We start from the raw sequence: 20,080 nt of genomic DNA on the forward strand, positions 1-20,080 counted from the left end.
ATCATCAGCATACAAATAGAAAGTGCAATCAGGGTTACAAGTTGGTAGGTCATTAAGAAATATAAGAAACAGGATAGGCCCGAGAACGGATCCCTGAGGCACTCCATGCTCAATCGACAAACTCTGAGGCCTACATCTCCCAAAACAAACAAACTGACTTCGGTCACTCAAGTAGGACTGTAGCAGTGACAGACTTCTCGAACAAAATTTGTAGTGGTTGAGCTTTTGAAGAAGAATATTATGCTCCACACAATCAAAAGCCCTAGATAAATCGTAAAATGAGGCTTGGGAGTACAGAGCACTTTCAAATCCGTCAAGCACCACGTCACACAGGTTCTGGAGCGCACCAGTGGTGGAGTGTTTCTTTCTAAACCCATGTAGGTTCACATAAAATAAAGAGTTTTGTTCAAAATACTCCTCTATTTGAGTCTTGAGTAAAGACTCAAAAATCTTTCCAATGATAGGCACCAGAGAAATGGGACGGTAGTTTTCAACATTCACTTTTGAACCCTTTTTGTGAATAGGAATGACCTTAGCAATTTTAAGACAGGATGGAAATGTGCCCTCAAAGATAGCCAGGTTGATTAGTTTGGTCAGGGGAACAATAATTAAATTCTTAATAGTCTTTATGAGTCTGATATTCAAATCATATGGATCATTGCTTGCACTATTCTTCATGCCATCAATCACCTGACGGACCTGGATGAAAGTAACTTCGGCAAAGGAAAAGCCGGGTCCGCAAGGGCCAGTCAAATAAGCTAAAGGATTTTTGGGAGGCAGAGGAAGAGTCTCTTTTAGTTTGGCAGGAACATTCACGAAAGATTCATTAAAATGGCTGGCATTAATATCACTCAGCTCCGATTCCTTTACGCTAGGGTTCAGAGCTGTAATTACCCTCCACATTGCCCGGACAGGGTTACTTGACTGGCTAATGAAGTTGTCATTGACCTTTCTCCTCCTTGTCTGAATTTCAAGCCGGTATTTGATACGGTAGGTGCGGATAGTATCACTTGATATCAAATTGGGGTATTGTTGACTAGCCCGTCTTAAGAAACAGAGCCGTTCAGACAGTGCCTTAACCAATACTGACCTAAAAGAAGGCACTATACAATACTATACTTGTATGTGTAGTATGAGATACATACAGTTCCTTTAGATAAAAAAGGTGGAAAAAGTTCAGGGCATATTATGTAATGTGAATTGCATGATGTAATATGAACCTTTATTTTGATTGTGTCTTAAACTCTGGGATAATAATAGTTTTATGAGCAAATACAGGTTTTTACTATTTATAATATTTCACATAATTATATATTTTTTAGGAGTAGTAGGTGCTGTGGATGGGAGTCATATTTTTTTGAGTGTAGAAAAGGAGCAACAGGATAGTTACATAGATAGATACAGAAGACATTCTATCAGCATGATGCTAATTTGTGCAGCATATAGACTTTTAACCTATGCATTTATTGGTTTTCCTGGATCTGCACATGATTCAAGAGTAAGTATAATACAGCATGTCCATTAATACTTGCAAAAAAATTTATTTTTTTTTTGTTTGCAAGGATGAAAAAAACGTTTAAGATTTTTAAATTGTTCTGACATATACGGGGTGTTTACAAAAGGCATGGCAGAATAATTTTGTTTTTTTTTTAATTGAACACCCTATTTGATTTATTATTTGATTTTACGATTCTGCATAAAAATTAAAGTAATTTGATGTGTATTTATTACATAAACCTTTAAAAATAATTAATTTGAATTATTTTTTTATTTTCCATTTTGATTGTAACTTATTTTAGGTATTTGAAAACTCCACTTTATTCAGAGAGATTGAGACCCATGGACCCGATAAATTCTTTCATAATGAGAATTATCACTTAATTGGTGATAGTGCCTTTACTTTAAGGAGTTGGCTTATGACTCCCTACAAAGATAATGGAAACTTAAGTAGAGCAGAAAAGTTCCATAATTATCGGTTATCCTCCGAAAGAATAATCATTGAACACACCATTGGTATGATTAAGGGAAGGTGGAGACGTTTGCAATTTATCAAGACATATAATATAAGCAAATTGGTAGAAATTGCAACTGTAGCTTGTATCTTGCACAATTTCTGCTTAATACACAATGATGTGTTCACAGAGCCAATTCTGGAGGTAAAAGATGAATAATATATTGCGGAGCAAGGAGATGTACGAGCACAAGGGAGAATTAAAAGGGATAGGATTAAAAATAAGTTGTATTTACATAATACATATTAGATTTAATTTTTTCTATTTTGTAAATAAATACATATTGGCATTTGCATATTTAAAAATATATATAGTTGTTTTATTTCATGACAGTTGAATATAAAAGATGGTTAAAATAAAATATCTAGGCACTTCAAAAATTACAAAATATTTATTTATAACATACCTCGGAAACAAAATTTTATTTAAATAAGGTTATATTAAATATAGGCTGCTTAATTCTAATAAACTAAAATCTTGTTTAAAGATTTTAAATCTTTTATACGGTAAGTAGTATATAAACTCGTAAAACTTAAACAGTTAGGTCTTCTTTAATTAAACTGAACCTTTAGAGGCAGAATTTTATAAAAAGTTTCTGATTTTTATATGGCATAAAATCTTAATCAGAGTCAGAATCTTCCCTTTTTCTTTTCGAGACAAGTTTCCCTAAAATATTGAGAAACTTGTCTCTCTGGTCAGAGGCTTTAAAAAAATGCTCCTTCACAAAGTTGAATTCATTTTCTCTCTGTTTCCTGTCCTCCCTCATTTCAACCAAAACGGATTCTGTTTTTGACAGAGGCTTTACTGTTTCTTTACTTCTACTAAATTGGCTCACAGGGTCTGTTGAGAGGCCTGCACAGGGCTCTGCTTCATCTACCTCTGTTTCATTTTCATTGTCTGAAAATTGTTGCTGCATTTGAGAAATAGTATCTTCTAAATGTTGGGGCACAGCTTTGTGTTTAGAACCTAAAATAAAAAACAGTAGAAATTTAAGCAAGTATTATTCAATAGTATACAGGATGTTTATTATTTGAGTGCCGATCATATAGGTTGTATGAATCCTTGAGTGATTTAAAAAAAAAAAACTTATTTTCAACATATATTCTAAACTTCTTAATTTTTGAGCTACAGGGTGTTAAGTTTTAAGAAAGAAATAATTTTTTTTAGTGTCAATTTCACACCACTTTATATTTTTATAAAATTTGGTATACACCATTTATGTGTGAAACAGCATTTTTAACCATTTTTTTATTTTCAACAGTGGTGTCTGCACTGAAATTTTGAAAAAAAATTTTAATTAATAAAAATTACCTAATATCAAATGAATTTCATCATAGAATAGGGGCAGATCCATGGACTCTTTTCCAGTAGTTTTTTGATTTCTTATAAAAGCCAAATAGCCTTTACAAAGGTTGGAAAACTTGTGTCTGCACCTGTGGGACCCAGATAAAAATTCCTTGATCTTAATAAATTTGCAATTTTATGCCAAAGTTTAGATTTTACGGTCTTCTTGTCATCAAATTCCTTGCTTAACAGTAGCCTTGTGGCCTCCAATTCATTTGGAGTTGGTTTTCTTTTTGTCCAGATTTCTTCTTGTGCCTCTGTTGTTTCTTCCAAATCAACATTTTGTAATTCAATATTTTCATTTTGTGGTTGGAAAATTTGTGGGTAGTTGGCCTGTAGAAAATCTGTCGCAGCAACAGGATCTAAAAAGTATGCCAAGGATTTCTTTATATTTAAAGCATAACCAGAATAGTTGAGGATATGCGCACAATAACGGATTAATCCATGTTTTATGGGAAAATGTACTGTGCCTTTGGTCCCCTTTATTACAGAACTACCCTGTTACAGAACTTGGTTAATACCATTTAGGAACGGTAATTACTGATAGACCAATATATATTCTTTATCTATGCCGATAGACCGCTTGGAATCGGTTAAACAAAATGATGATCAATAACCCAATATATATTCTTTATCTATGGCTTATTCCTTTTTATTTTGGCGTCCGTTGGGTGTGTCCTTTTTTCTCAACAAAAAATAGTTCAAAATGTAGCTTAAAGTGATTAAAGTGTAATTTCATCATAGAAGCTTTTTTGTTGTTTTATTGTGTGGTTTCAGATCCCTAGGATGGGGTAAGTGCAATTTTTTTTATCAAATAGTTTTCACCATGTTGTAGGTCACCTAAAATTGTTGTTTACCATTTTAAAACTGCCCTAATAATGATATCACCAGGAAAAATCATTTTTAAATGCAAGGCACCTACTTGTTCTAATACATACTATTGGCCTATTGAGGATTCATACAAAAATAAAATTTTCTTTAAATTTCCTGAAAGTGACATTATATTAGGAGGTCCGAATGGTTTAAAATACTTGGTTTAAGCCCAACCTCAACAAGGTGTTATTTATGTCAAGACCATTTTGATGATATTTCATTTACTAGTACTATACATACTCATTTAAGAAAGTGTGCTTTCCCAATTGCTGGCCCAAGTATTATTCAAAATGCCCCAGTACTGGTTGAGGCACAAGTACCTTGGGAAGATACATTGACTTTATTACCTTATCTCAATATAATGTTCAGAATGAACATAATTATGCTAGACCACTTTTTACTAGGTCTGACGAAAGGTATCACCAGTGCTTTGCTGCTAGGAAGTACCAAAACCACAATAAGTGAAACAACTTCTATTCTACCAGGTCACTACTCAAAGAGGTACCTCACCTCGATAAGGTGGGAGTAAGATCCAGGGATTCTCCTTGAATATTTAAGAAAAAGGACCGAAGACATCTAGAATTTAGGGTATACATCAGTGTTAACTAATTTTTCATACTATATATCATACTCTCTATAAAGAATATTTTAATTACAGGGTTAGTTTTTATATATTACCACTCCCCTAACATTTTTGGGTACCCTCGGTACAAAAAAGTGGTAAACGTAACATTGTGGTGGTAAACGTAACATTTTTAGGGCATATTTTTGAGAAATATAGTTCTTATGTCTATAAATAATTAATTTATAAATTTGATAAATTGTAATTTTTGTATCATATCCTCAAAATGTAGAAAAAGCAAAATACATACCATGGACAGTGTTGTGCTAAAGCAGCACAAAAACAAATTGTATCAGGATCCCTTTTAAGACAATAAATTATAAACTTACTTTACAATTGACTTTAATTCAACCCCTACCCTTGTTAATTTGTTGATAACATTAGTGAAATTAACATTGTTAGTATCGAGCATTTAATTCTCAAAATAGGACTTAATATATTATACTTAAATCTCTAAAATATTGTCTTACATAATTGACCTATTAAATCTTTTTTTGATAGTGTATTGGGCTGTAAAATCTCTTTCGCATTCTCTAAAAATCAATGAAAAAGTGCATTATTAACAATTTATTTTTTTGAAGGGCGTTAATGCATTAACTTAACAGCTTAAAAGCAAATTTGATGAATTTAATGTCAAAAAACTAACGAATTCAATTAAAAAATGTAAAAAATAAACTTAAATTACATACATTATCACTCTTAGCCTCTTCAAAAATTAAATTAATACACTTGCACTATTTCATAATTTTTTAGAGTTTGTGATCGAGATTCACAGCCTTTACGCTGTTAAAAATTTATTTAATGGGTCAATAATTTTAAATTTCGCGCCATTCTAAAATTTTGAATGGCACGCCTTTCATTTCTATGAGGATCGGTATTACAGTAGACTATTTTACCGACTGTGACAAATGTCAATTATTTTAGTTCGGTTAGACCGCAACCGTACGCTGCAATCGAGTTTAGGGTAAAGATGGTGCCTACTTGTCACTATAGGATTGAACCCTCTCATACTTTTAATTACTCTACTCTATGCTAAAAACTAGTGATACCCGCACCAATAACAGCACTTAAATATTTAAGGTTATGTTATGAGTGTTTAAATGTAAATAAATGGCTTTGGTGTTGCGGTCTATTAGATTTAGCGACTTGGCGCTATATTCGAATATACTTAGGAGTCTAATGGTAAAATCCTATTTAATATTGTGGCGGCGTTGTATCGTATTAGATTTTGGAGTACACCGTTGTAACCAACTAGATTTTGAATTAACCAATAACAATCGAGGAAAACTTGCAAGCGTTGTACAATATTAGGTTTTGGAAATACACGAACCGGTTAAATTACGGAACTTACCCTAAATCTGACAGAATGACGTATATCATAGCCAGCTGACGGCTGATTTTAGTGCTGGGACATCGTAATAAAACATCGATGTTGACATCAATGCCTTCAAAACATCTGTTGTAAAACATCGATGGCCGACTTAATCAAAATTAAATAATAAACACTTCACATCAGTGGCGGCTCGTGGGAATAGGCAGGGTAGGCCGGGCCTACCCTAAAATTTTAAGCATACAAAATACAAAAATAAAATTTTAAAAATATTTTATAAAAATTTTTTAAAAATTTATTTAAAAAACATCAATTTATTTATTATCTTAACCCGCAAATATATTTTATTTAAGCATCAAATCGATTAAACGCACTTAAAAAACCACTAATAGGGTTGTTTAGACTATAATTATTTAGTCGCCGCGCCAGCCGCATGATATAAATTTAATATTTTATTACAGGCGGCATATTAAGTTTTATAAACAGTCTTAGCTTTATAAACAGAGTTATTAGATTTAATTTCTTAAAACCGCTTATTCAATTTCCTTACTAAAGCCGACAAATAGTACAAAGATCCTTCTATAATCAAAAATGCAACGTTTCATTATGTAAGCATTTTACACAGCCACATTCTCCACTCCATCCATATTTTTATATACATTCACACTTTTAACTTTAGGCCAACAGGTCATTAAACAGTATATAATACAAGATTCGGTTAGAATCAGAATTTTACTTTGTAAAATTTTTATTTGTATATTTTATACAACAATAACAGAATTGTACGGTTAGTGCAGTGCTTTATTTCATTCTTCTAATTACACTTATTTACCGAAAAATTGGTGTTTTATTGAAGAAAAAATCACAACCCAGAATACCGTGTGTGGAAAAGCCCATACACAAAACAAGGGTACACGAGGTGGCCTGCGTTTGTTTTTGCGGTTGAATGTTTGTTTTTAGCGGAAAAATTTATTGATTTGTACTTGAATTTGTTCTTAATTTGCTAAATCGTAATTTGAGGGTTCGTGGTTAAATGTTTTCGTGAATTAAAAAGTTGTAGTGTTTTTAATTTAAAAGTTGTAAACATCGGTAAAGTGAAGTTGGTGAAGAACCTAATAATTAAATCCAGAAATTTGCAATGTTTTTACAAGGCTTTTGCCTATTACGTTTTTTTTTTAATTTAACACTAGTTGGTTGTGTAATTAAAATAAAGGCGTAAGAGGCCAAAGCCTTTTATTAAATTTTATTTAAAAATTAAAGGCTAAGTTTGAGGACTTAAATATTACTTTTTTTGGAATAGTAAGATAATATTATAATAGACAAAAATGAGTTTATATGAGCCTGAAGTTCTACCAAGTTGCACTACTTACTAGTACCAATAATGTTATGTTGGCACTTGGCAGTGGATTGGACATTATTGTTTCGTTGTTGGAATTACCATTGGCTAAAAGACCTGAGGCTGAAAGGCGAAAAATTATTTTGAGTGACAGGCCTATTCCAAAACTGTGTATTGACCAAAAAGATGGGAAAAAAGTACGTGCTTTTAATATCTCTTGGTATGATGTGTATTGTTGGCCATGTTTGTTGCTTTCGAATAAAAAGTGTGTATGGAATTATAAAGGATACTCTAATTTAAAAAATATATCTGCATCGCTTAAGAAACATTCAACTTGTAAAGAGCATTTAAGTAGTTCTTTGTCCTTTAAGGATGTAAAAAAAAGAGAGTTTTCTGTTCGTGACTTGCTAGACGAACAGTCGAAAATTTCAAAAGTCAAGTATAATGCTGAAGTTAAAATAAACCGAGAAATTATTAAAAAATTAATTGCTTTAACTTGTACTTTAGCTAAACAGGAACTGGCTCTTCGTGGCTACGATGAGTCAGATGACTCTCTAAATCCTGGAAATTTCAAAGCAATTTGGGAATTAATGTTAAATTCGAATCCAGAACATAAAAGATCACTGGCAAAAAAAGACTTATTTTAGAGGCCTCTCAAAAATGATACAAAATGAACTCATTGACCTGATTAAAGACGAAATTTCCATTTTTATTCAAAATGCCATCATTAATTCCCCATTTTTTGCATGTATTGTTGATGAAACAACCGATATAACTGAAAAGGCACAGTGTTCAATTGTATGCAGGTTAGTAGATGCAAAAGGCATAGTTCAAGAATATTTCTTAGGATTCTTTGATTTAGGGGGAGATCGAAATGCTCCAGCGTTACGCGATTTACTGTTTAGTGTGATTGGTAAATTTGACTGTAAAGCGAAACTAATTGCTCAAACCTATGATGGAGCTAGTGTTATGTCGGGCCAACTAAACGGACTACAAAAATTAGTAAAAGACTCTGCACCATTAGCTATTTTTACCCATTGTTTTGCGCATCGCCTTAATTTAGTTTTACAAGCAAAGTTGCTCCAATATTACGGCGGTAAAAATATTTTTTTCGACTCTTCAAGGAATTCCGGCTTATTTTCACCATTCCTCCCATTTCTTAAATAAATTTGTCGGAAAACGAATTCCTACAAATAGCGAAGTGAGATGGAACTCGAATGTTAAAGTGTTAAATGCCGTATTACAGGAAAGAAAAAAATTAATTGAAGTATTTCAGGAGATAATGAATTGTCCAGAATCAAATGCGAAATTAATTAGGCAGGCAGATGGGTTTAAAAGAAAATTGGATGATCTGGAATTAGTATTTTTATTAAACGTTTTTAGCGACATATTTCAACAAACAGAGCTCTTATACAATGTGTTACAGAAAAAAAATAATGACATTCGGTTTTGTAACAATTCCGTTTCCAGATGTCTTGAAGTGTTAAAAAGCTGGAGAAATGACTTGACCTTTTCTAAGGTCAAGTAAAAATGATGGTAATCAAAGCACTTTGGATAAAGCCAAAACTAAATTTAGACGAATAATATTTTTTGAAATTTTGGACAATAATATAAATCAATTAGAGCAGCGTTTTTCGGACTATAGCAAGTTTCAATTTCTGCAGTTGGGTGATACTAAAAATATTCAGAATATGGAGGAGTATTTCCGCAAAAACCATTGGACTCGTTAATAAACACTTATGGAGCACTTTTTGATAAATCATTATTGAAAACAGAACTAGAAACCATTTTCTCACCAATACACCGTGAACAATTTTACGATAAAAGTTTGTTGGGTCTAATTAAAAGTATGCATGATAACGACACAAATGATATTCTTCCTGAAAGTTACAAGTTGTTCTGTTTACTAGCTACAATACCTGCAACCAGTGCTTCAGTTGAAAGGACTTTTTCTACGTTAAAGAGAATAAAAACATCTTCTGCGGAACACAATGACTCAAAATCGGCTTTCATCCTTATCTATTTTATCAATCCAAAAGGACATTCTCGCTCAATTAGTGGAAACTGGGGACATATTTTACGATAAGGTAATTGACAAATTTGCACGAAACAAAGATAGAAAAATTAACTTGCTTCATAGGTAATAAAACACAAAACTGATAATTTGTTTGTGTTCAAAATACTTTTAAATTATTCCTTCTTTCTGTGCCATTTTAGTAGTTACTTGTTACTTTTATGTACGTAGGTAACAATAAATGTACATATTAAGCTTAATTACTGTCGTTTCTTTTCATAGTATCCCCCTTTTTAGTTCTCCAGTTCTCCCAAATTTTTTAAATTTGATAGAAAAAAAATTGTTTTTTTTTTTGGAAAAAATTCTTAGAGTTAATGTTTTAAATATATAATTACTTGACAACACCGGCCTATTCTTCGGGCTTCATCGTGAGTGGGCACTCCTGCTATGGCCTACCCAAAATTTAACCCCATGAGCCGCCACTGCTTCACATATAAATTGAAACTTAATCTGGGTCTGGATAGTGCATAGAAATACAAAGCCAAAAGCTTATAATAATATAATTAATAATTATATTATAGCTTATATATATTAACAAACTACTAAAAATTAAAAAGACACCACGAAACTCACGAACGAAAGCAAAAACCAAAATACAAGTTTGTACTTGTCAGTGGATAATTCTCTCAAAGTAAGTTGCCGGACTTTTTAAAATCGGTATATTTTATTTTTTTATTAAGAAAATGTAGAATTTTAATTTTCAGTCAATATTCTGATTTTTTATCAACATCGGAAGGTAAAAATCGATAAACATCGCCCAGCACTAGCTGATTTAAAGTTGTTTTCTTAAAAACAATAATATACATTTGAAGAACAGAAGATTTAATGTTTAATTAATGGCCATTTCGGGAAAAGACTCTCTAATAAAACATTTAAAAACCTTTGTGTATAACCCTCTCATTATAAAGAACAACATAAATTGCCACATATATAAAACTTTTGAAAAGTGTTTGAACCTATGTTTTAATGAAAAAGGTGCTTTGTATGACTGTATTTTAGAAATAGAGAGTGTTCTTGATTATCTACACGAGGAACTCAATACAGGCAAGGCTAATAAAAATTCACTTTAAAACCTGATGAATTTGCAATAAAACAAATTTTCATAATCTCAGGTCATTGGAGCAAAGTCCCTATAGAACACAGACACAATTTTACTACTGCCTCATTTGTAAAAACCATTTTACTGCTCACAAGTGAGGAGTTCAGCAGTGAGCTATTACGAAGATGTTTAAAAGCTGTCGATATGGGGCTCCTACTTGGAGCCCCTTTAGAAGAAAACCCTGAATTGCTGACTGAGTGTGCCAAATATTTGCAAACAGAGTTAAACTTAATGGAGCCTATGAGTATCAACGTTAAATCAATTAAGAGAAGGATATCATCAACTGAACAGGATTTTGATAAACTGAATGGAAATTTAATTGAGAAAGTTTATATGCCTTCAATAGAAACATTTAATAAGAAATATTTTGCACCACAAATACCAGTAAAATTAAAAGGCAAGCATGGGGGCTTTGATGTAAGTAAGTATAACATCTAATAGTCATGAATTTTTAGGCTGTATGGCACACTGGCCTGCCTCAACAAAATGGCTAGACTTAAATTATTTGCTAAAAGTATTGGGCAATCGAACTGTGCCCATAGAAATCGGTTCACACTATACTGATGAAAATTGGTCTCAAAAACTAATGACCGCCAAGGATTTTATCACTAAACATTATTTATCAGATAGTGGGGACGTTGGATATTTGGCACAACACAATTTATTTGATCAAGTATGAAACTGAGAGGACACATAATCAAAAAAACTAAGAAAATTCATATTTACAGATTACCGAGCTGAAAGAAGACATTAGGATTCCAGAATACTGTTGTTGCAGTCTAAATTATGAAGATTCTACTGAGCCCGATATAAATGCTTGGCTGGGCCCTAAGGGGACGGTTTCACCTTTGCATCAGGATCCCAAAAATAATATTTTAACTCAAGTGTATGGCACCAAACAAGTTTTATTATTCTCTCCAAAAGATAGTGAAAACCTCTACCCCCATGAGGATAAATTGCTTTCAAACACTGCTCGAATAGATCCAGTAAATCCTAACCTATTGAAGTTCCCTAAATACCAAAATGCACAATTACATAAATGCTTATTAGGACCTGGAGAAATGCTGTTTATTCCAGTTAAGTGGTGGCATCACGTTACTGCTTTGGAAAAGAGTTTTTCTGTTAGTTTTTGGTGGCAATAAATAAATATACAATAAATAACAAATGTATACCCTTTATTATTAAAAAATGAAAAACAATTAAAATATTGTGTAATATATTAAAACAGTTTAAAAAAAGTCGACAATGTTGTTGCTATATTATATTATACATCGTTCATGCGGAAGAATAGCGTTATATTTCAAAAAACTACTTTTTTGGGAAATGCCATTTGAAATATTAGGAAAACTTTACAGCCTGTTAGATACACAGATTTGTTATTTCTTAACGAGTAGTCGTTTGTTAACCAAACTTTGGCCATTCTTTAAGTATTGTAGAACAGAAAATCCTTTTTAATGTAAGCACTTTATTGTGCCATATTGATTTAAATAGTAGGTAAATATAACTTTCTTGAATAAAATTTAATTGTGTTTTGGTATTAATGTTGAGTAAAAAATCGGTATAAACAAAAATGTAACTCTTTTTCATATACAAAAAAACATTAGCTTTTCCAAATCTTTTATTTTGCAACACATTTTTTACAGAGGTTAAAATTAGTATATATTGTTCCTATGGTTAATAGTTTGTTGCACTTAAAAATATAATTTTACTTAAAACTAGTAAACGAAAAACAAACCAATTATAAAAAACTTAAAAAATAACATTACTCTTGCTAAATGTATACTACTTTTAAGTAGGTATTATAAATTTTTATAAAAATCTAAATAATACATTGGGACGCATTTTTTTCGCTCAATTAATGAAAGCAAGCCCTTTTTTTAGAGTCACTTATACCTACTTTTTTCGTGTAAGCCCTTTTTAATGTAATTTTTTTTGTATTTATCTTTTTTCGAGTTATTACCTCTACAGATCTAAACTCGGATTCTTCAAACGAGTATTTATAAAATAAGGTCGAAGGGTGCTCTCTGTCTAATCGCATTTCTTTTATTTCTGAAAATTTAAAGTCTTTTGGAAAATTAATAGACATATTTGTAGCTAAAGACTTAATATCGTATATATCAGAAAACGATAGTTCATTGACGGTATATGCTGGAGCTGTTTTTTTAGCAGATCTTATTATGCAGGCATATTGCTCTGGAGAATAAATAGGGCTAGATTTTTTGAACTTCTTTATCTGCCTCTCAATAATTGAATGCATCTCATTCGCTTTGTCCATGGCCTGGTATAAAGAATTTATGTGATATTGATTTAAGATCAAAGCGTTTGATAGAGTACATGTATAGAGATAGTATAAATTTATTTTTGTTTTGACCTGCACAATAGTCAGAGTAAAAAACAAGTTCAACATCTTTCTGATCTTTTATGGTAGCTTCAAGGTATCTAAAAATGCAAGTACCTATTTCACTTGAAATTCTTTGAGCTTCACCTTCATGCCACAAAAAACAAGTCCCTTCGTGACTTTTTATATCATACAAGGTAAAGTTCAATACATTCAATTTAGACACATAATAGACATGGCCGGATTAAGGTTTTATGGGGCCCGGGGCTAATAAAGGATCAAGGGGCCCCTTATAAATAAAATGCAAAACATATTATTTATAACACTACATATATATTACTTATATAAAAGAAACGGTTTTTTTGAAAATAGGAATATTAAAATACCTTTTTTCGTCTTAATTTCAGTTTTACAAAATCTTCTATTACGTCATTAAACTCTAAATCCTTCAAAACGTCCCTTTCTATACACATTAATGTTAAAGAAGACAGACGTTCCTCCTGCATTGTGGCTCTATATTTATTTTTTATATAAACTAGCTTGGAAAAGGAACGTTCAGACTCACAATTTGCTATTGGTATCGATAGATAAATTTTCAAAAGCGTATATACGTTAGAAAACGTGTCAATTTATTGGTGTTCTAAAATATATCTTAAAAGATCAAGTGGATTGCATATTTTTTCGGAAGAGGTTTTAAGAAGTTCCGAGAAAAATACCAGCTCATCTGTTAAATTAATATTTTAGGACTTCTGCGTACACGCTTATTACTTTTGCAGAAAACTCTTCAACTTCTGATTTAGATAAACATACATTAGAGCTAAGTTTTGAAATCAAACCAAACAACTGGGCAAGATCTGAATATGCATTACACCGTCGTTCTAATTCATTGACCAACTTATCTACTATTACTAAAAATGACTGGGTGCAAAATAATTCTCTTTCATTCAATAATATTTCATTTTTACCGTCCGGGTATTTTTTTTTTGTCGCTTTGACCTGCCCATAGAATACTCATATTCTTCCTGTGGTAGTAAACTTTTGGCTTCTTCTTCAAACAAGTCAAATTGGTCCCGGAAACAGGAAACACTTCTGATTAGCCCTTTTAAAATGTTTTCACCAAACAACAAATCTAGACCTGGCCTTTGAAGTATATTGGAAGCTTCCCCAAAAAGTCTTAAAATTTTGCTCCAAAAGATAGCAATTACAAGAGTCTCCATTTTTATCATTTGTTTAGAAAGTCCCATGGCTTCTAACTTGCTGTCTTTTTTTTCTGATGGATCATCCGACATCATTTTTAAGCAGCTGTTTATTTGGACATAGCTTGTTACTAACGCTTTTGCTGCATCTTCTCTACGACTCCAACGAGTGGTACTTAACGACTTGATAGTAAGGTTTTTGCCAATATTATTTAAAAGCAAATGCCATCGATGTGCCGAGGACCCAAAAAAAGCATACAATTTTTGCAAAAAATTAAAAAACTTTGTAGCATCAAGTCAACAGCACATTCTCCAACTAAATTTAAAGAGTGTGCAAAACATGGCACGTAAAAAGCTATCTTTGCAATTTCTTTTATATATACTTGAAGGCCATTATACTGCCCCGACATATTACTAGCATTGTCGTATGACTGTCCACGACAAAATTTTAAATCCAGCGTATTTTTTGTCAAAAAATGTATAACAACCTCCAAAAGGGATTTACCAGTATGACTGAAAATAGGTACAAATCCTAAAAATCTCTCATATACTTGCCCACCCTTTTCACTAGCAAAAGCGGATAATTATCGATAACTGATCTACGTGCGATAAATCTGGAGTCGAATCCACTATTATTGAAAATAATTTTGATGCTTTTATATCTTCTATAATCTTTTTTAGTACTTTATCGGACATTATTTGGATAAACTCCTCGCAGATTCTCTTATAAAGACAAATAAGAAACAGTGCCTTTACCTTTATTCCCATAACTCTTAATATGATTATCTATAAAAGGATCAAATTTGGCAATTAGTTCCAACATTCCCATGTAAAGACCATTAGATGGTGACCCAAAAATCTCATTGTCACCACGAAAAGGCAGACCCCTTTCTGCCAGAAATTTAATTACAACTACAATTCTTTTAAAAACATCAGTCCAATAATTATTATCTTTCTGAAAGGCTTCTGCAATAGAAAGAAAGAAAGAAAGAAAATGTGCTATATTACGTAAGAATAATCTTTTGTACAAGCATCCTACAAGCTAAAAAAACAAAACACAAATACAATTTCAAAAATTGACAAAACAATGAACAAAATTAAACACAAGAAGACAAAACTTTTTGAACATACTTAAATTAAAGATAACTAAATAAAACAATCAATTACTAGTTTTGTCTACTCGTTTTTTTTAATTAATTCTCAAAAGAAGTTTATTCATACAAGTCCTATGCTCTTTACTGTTTTCGTGGAGTTCGATTTTTTCAGGACCCTTTTTCCAATCTGAGAACCCACAACAAAATGAAGCACTTTTGTTGAAATTAAAAAGCTTGCAAGAAAAGCAGTATAGTAAATTAGTAAATATTTCCGGTGCTGGGAGAATATAAAATCCACTGCCTCCTTACCGTTTCCCTGTTTGGCGTTTACCAACATTTTGTATACCATTGATATTCCAAATTTTCTATTTTTGGATTTGTACGATCATAATAAAGCTTCAAAACTTTTATCAGAGTCAAAATTTTGAAAATATTCGACTCCTTTTTCCAAATAAAAATCTATTAAATTATCGCTTATTATCTCTGGCCATTTCGCCGGATCCTTATTAGGTGGCAATAAACTACGTTCAAGGGAAAGAGTTGCATCCGATTTACCTGTTGAAGGCACTAAAATAAAAATATTATTTGAAAATGTGAAATTAATTTTAGGTACCACAACTCTCGAAATTTTTAACCCATTTAAAAAAAAAAAAAAAATTAATTCTTTAAAACACTTTGGTATAAATTAAATTAAGTACTACCTGATTCTGCTGAATTTTCTTTTAAATTTCCATCGTGCGAATTATCATCATTAGTGCCGCTTATAGTACCATCACTACTCTCAATGTCTGCGTTTCCTAAGTCAGAACTATTTTTAGTGGAATCCTTTTCAATTGGAGGTTTAGGTTTACTTAAAAAACTTGTTATTTTGGGAAGTTTCTTTACTCTTTCTAACTTTTCCTCGGCGGCCTTAAATAATTATTTTTAGTTATTCTGATAAATTGAAGCCATGCATAAAGAGCATGGCAATATAGAACTAAGCAAACTGTACTTACTTTTCTTTTTTGAGCGCCGCTTTTGTGTCGGCTCAATTTTGATTGGTTACTATCCATTATATTGGCACGGGCCACGGGCACCGAATTAGAATAAATATATCAGTGTTCAAGTTCAATGGGTGCGTAAACGTATTTTCTATTGTCTTCCTCTATAATATTTAAAACACATTTACAAATTAAAAAAAAAAATGATCAGTGTAAAAAGATAAGCAGCTTTTATAAATCTGTGATCCTCACGTACCACACGACTCAGAACGCAGCAACGCTGACTATTTATTAGATATTTATTAGATATGATTAGGACAGCATCAAATTTAGTTAAGGACTTTACGAAAGAAGATTTTTTAATAGTAATGTTAAATAGAATTTGTTCTTCATCTGATGTTTTAAAAAATTTATTTCAAAATCATGTTGATACAAACACTTTAGTGATGACAAGCCCTTATACTTATTTAAACCATAATGTTATCTATAATAGTAATAAAGCCCTTTATCGTACTTTTCATGAGAATAATATTAATCTGTGTGGGATTTTGGAGTCTAATCACGCCAGTAACTTTGGTTCAGACTTGGCATCATTATTACATGCACATATTTTCAAATATTTTAAAATTAATATTTCATCGAATAAATTGTCTTTGAATCATCAAATTAATGAGTCTGAACTAGTTACTGATCGTGAATTGGATTCTTCTTTTTTATAGACGTGTCCACGAAAGTTGAATCTCATTCATGTTCATATTCTACTAGTAAAATTGAAATTAGCTCTTCGAAAAACTTAAGTATCTTTATTCTTAATATACAATCCCTAAGAAACAAGATGGATGAGCTTCATCTTTTGCTGGACACATGTAATTTTCCTGATATTGTACTTCTGACTGAGCACTGGTTGAGGCCTAGTGAATGTTTTTTAATATCTGATTATCTTCCTATATCAAATTTTTGTCGTCAACAATCTATACATGGAGGAACCATGATCTTGGCTAGGCAAACAATTGAAACGATTTTTTTGTAATATTGATAAGTATGATCATCTTCTGTTAGAGAATGTTTTTGAATTCTCTCTTTCTTTTTGTAAGCGTTTTAATTTATATATTCTTTGTGTTTATAGGCCACCTACAGGAGATATGTCTATGTTTCTGGACAAACTTGATTCTATTTTATCCCAGTTGTCCCTACACTCTAAGGTTATATTGGCTGGTGACTTTAATATCAACTACACTGATGAAACCTTGCCACGTACTTCTCTTTTAAGTATTTTAAATTCTGACACTGGCCATTTGACTCGTCGTGTAAATGATGTTCCCCTACCTATTCCTATGTCTTCCCTTACCAAAAACTCATTAATTTACATAAGTAAAAAAAATTTACAATCATGTTCCTCTGTGTGTTAGACATATATCGGATGTTAAAAAACTTAAAAGAGAGTTAAAGTCGCTTTTATTGGCTAAGGCATATTATAACCTGGATGACTTTTTTAATGATAGGTTTTAACCTTGGACATGTTGGAAAGTTTTCTTTTTTTTCCTTTTTTCTTCTCTAGTTTTGTCAACAAGTTTACCTTTATTTAGTAATTGATTGTTTTATTTAGTTATCTTTAATTTAAGTATGTTCAAAAAGTTTTGTCTTCTTGTGTTTAATTTTGTTCATTGTTTTGTCAATTTTTGAAATTGTATTTGTGTTTTGTTTTTTTAGCTTGTAGGATGCTTGTACACAAGATTATTCTTACGTAATATAGCACATTTTCTTTCTTTCTTTCTATTTATAGCTAGGCTATAGCTTATAAGGTCAAAAGTAAAAAAGTTAATAACGTATAATCACTGCTTCCAACTTCCAACAGACTCAAAACTCTCCCAAGAGCGGATGCGACGCTCTGAAACTATACAGAATAAACCGACACTAACAACGCAGCGTCTATGTATGTTTTATAAGTTAAAATGCAGTGCTTTCGCAATTCGCGTGCGCTCACGCTTGTGAGTATAACAACGTATTTGGCATCCAAAGCATCAACAATGGCGCCTATTAAGACCTTTTTAACATTGAGACAATACATACGTTGTTGAATATTCTCATATTTATAAATTTTTCACATTTTTTATTTAACCTTTCTCAAAAGCGGACAAAAATGTTGGAACCGTCGATGTCCGTTTATCAGAGCTTTTACTGTACTTCTTTAAAACTTACTTATGTATATTTAAATCACAGGCATGCCACGTTAAAAATTAAAGCAATATGATTTTTAAAAAATCGTCAAAATCAAAATATACAGACCTCTGAATAAAAAGCACTGTCTAAAACAACATCAAAACAGGCCATAGAGAAGGAATAATATAGAAAGAACAAAGATGCCTTTAAAAAACTCGAGCGTCTTGCCGCAGGAATAATTTTAGTATAAATAGTTTTTTTTTTGTAAAACAAAGACCATCGGAGCCTAGAAAAGCAGCAATGCCAATAAAAAGCAGATCCAAGTATACAGTGCATTTTTTTTATCTGGGGTCATAGGGTTTTACGTGTAATATTTTCAACCTCATGTTAGAACCTGTTCTATTTAATCGATATAGGACTGGAACTTGGAACAAGTAAAGTTTAAGTTAACAGACTTCTAAAAATCCCATTATTTTGTAAAAAAATTTGCGAAAAACCTATTTTTTGAGGAAATTATTTTGTGTCACTGTCAGATATTTGTCTACCTGCTTTGAAGTGTAAAGGTAATGAAGGTTACGAGGTGCAGAAAAAGCAAACTTTTTCATCAGAAAAACGTATTTTAAATAGGTTTCTCGCAAATTTTTTTGCAAAATAATGGGATTTTTTAAAGTCTGTTAACTTAAACTTCACTTGTTCCAAGTTTCAATCCTATCGATTATAAATAGAATAGGTTCCGACATGGGATTGAAAATATTACACGTAAAATCCTACCCGAGATAAAAAAAATGGTCTTTAGTTTTAGACGTGCTAGTTCCCAGCTTCTTGCATGAAATATCACCACAGTGCCATCAGTCTAAACTCTAAGGGAATCACTTCGCTGTGAATATATATCCAACGGTCCAAAATTGTGCCAATAACCTATTTATTTATTTCTTATACAATATTGATCACTTACTTTTATCTATTTTAATTTCTTGTTTCTTATTCGCTTTTAAGAGTATGTTATTGATTTGATTTACCATATACTGTTTGTTCTTATTAGAAGTAATTTAAAATGGAGGATTCGTATTTTTTAATAGCATAAGATAATTAGAAAGGCAATTCCAACCCCACACTACCCAGGAATCATCCCTATCCAACCTCCAGGTAAATTATTTGCTTAAAGTATTGGGGAATCGAATTGTTCCCATAGAAATCGGTTCACACTATACTGATGAGAATTGGTCTCAAAAACTAATGACCGCCAAGGATTTTATCACTAAACATTATTTATCAGACAGTGGGGACGTTGGATATTTGGCACAACACAATTTATTTGATCAAGTATGAAACTGAGAGGACACATAATCAAAGAACTAAGAAAATTCATATTTACAGATTACAGAGCTGAAAGAAGACATTAGGATTCCAGAATATTGTTCTTAATAGTTATCTTACCACGTTTCTGTGACACATGCCATCCACATCTGAAGAAGTGGATGGTACTTGTTCTTGAGCTGTGCTGTAGAGGTCATGCAGATCTGAAGAAGACACATGTCGGCGATAGAAGTGTCCTTTAGGTGTAGCCGAAGAAGTGATGATGCAACACTGAAGAAGTAGTAAGAAGAAGAAGAAGTTATGAC

General features: G+C 31.8%; 1 protein-coding gene and 1 long non-coding RNA gene across 2 annotated transcripts; one reads left to right on the plus strand and one right to left on the minus strand.

Moving 5' to 3' along the window:
* Positions 1–2,473: 2,473 nt before the first annotated feature.
* On the minus strand, positions 2,474–6,318 carry LOC126743399 (uncharacterized). Its single transcript, XR_007662857.1, has 3 exons — positions 6,203–6,318; positions 3,324–3,718; positions 2,474–2,978 (listed from the first exon to the last, which is right to left on the minus strand). It is a non-coding gene; the product is annotated as an uncharacterized LOC126743399 (long non-coding RNA).
* Positions 6,319–10,048: 3,730 nt separating this feature from the next.
* On the plus strand, positions 10,049–19,883 carry LOC126736485 (bifunctional peptidase and arginyl-hydroxylase JMJD5-like). The gene is made up of 5 exons (XM_050440898.1): positions 10,049–10,222; positions 10,296–10,635; positions 10,704–11,087; positions 11,146–11,363; positions 19,836–19,883. Exons 2-5 carry the CDS (start codon positions 10,428–10,430, stop codon positions 19,881–19,883), a joined length of 858 nt encoding a protein of 285 aa, XP_050296855.1. The 5' UTR covers positions 10,049–10,222; positions 10,296–10,427.
* Positions 19,884–20,080: the final 197 nt, after the last annotated feature.

This window comes from Anthonomus grandis, chromosome 1 (genome assembly GCF_022605725.1).
Source record: "Anthonomus grandis grandis chromosome 1, icAntGran1.3, whole genome shotgun sequence".
Taxonomy (NCBI): domain Eukaryota; kingdom Metazoa; phylum Arthropoda; class Insecta; order Coleoptera; family Curculionidae; genus Anthonomus; species Anthonomus grandis.

Excerpts from the sequence above, each read along its gene's own strand:
- LOC126736485 (XM_050440898.1), top strand. The coding sequence starts at position 10,428 with ATGGCCATTTCGGGAAAAGACTCTCTAATAAAACATTTAAAAACCTTT. Across the intron at positions 10,636-10,703 it reads ACACGAGGAACTCAATACAG|GTCATTGGAGCAAAGTCCCT; the intron begins GCAAGGCTAATA and ends TCATAATCTCAG. Across the intron at positions 11,364-19,835 it reads AACACAATTTATTTGATCAA|ATTACAGAGCTGAAAGAAGA; the intron begins GTATGAAACTGA and ends TCATATTTACAG.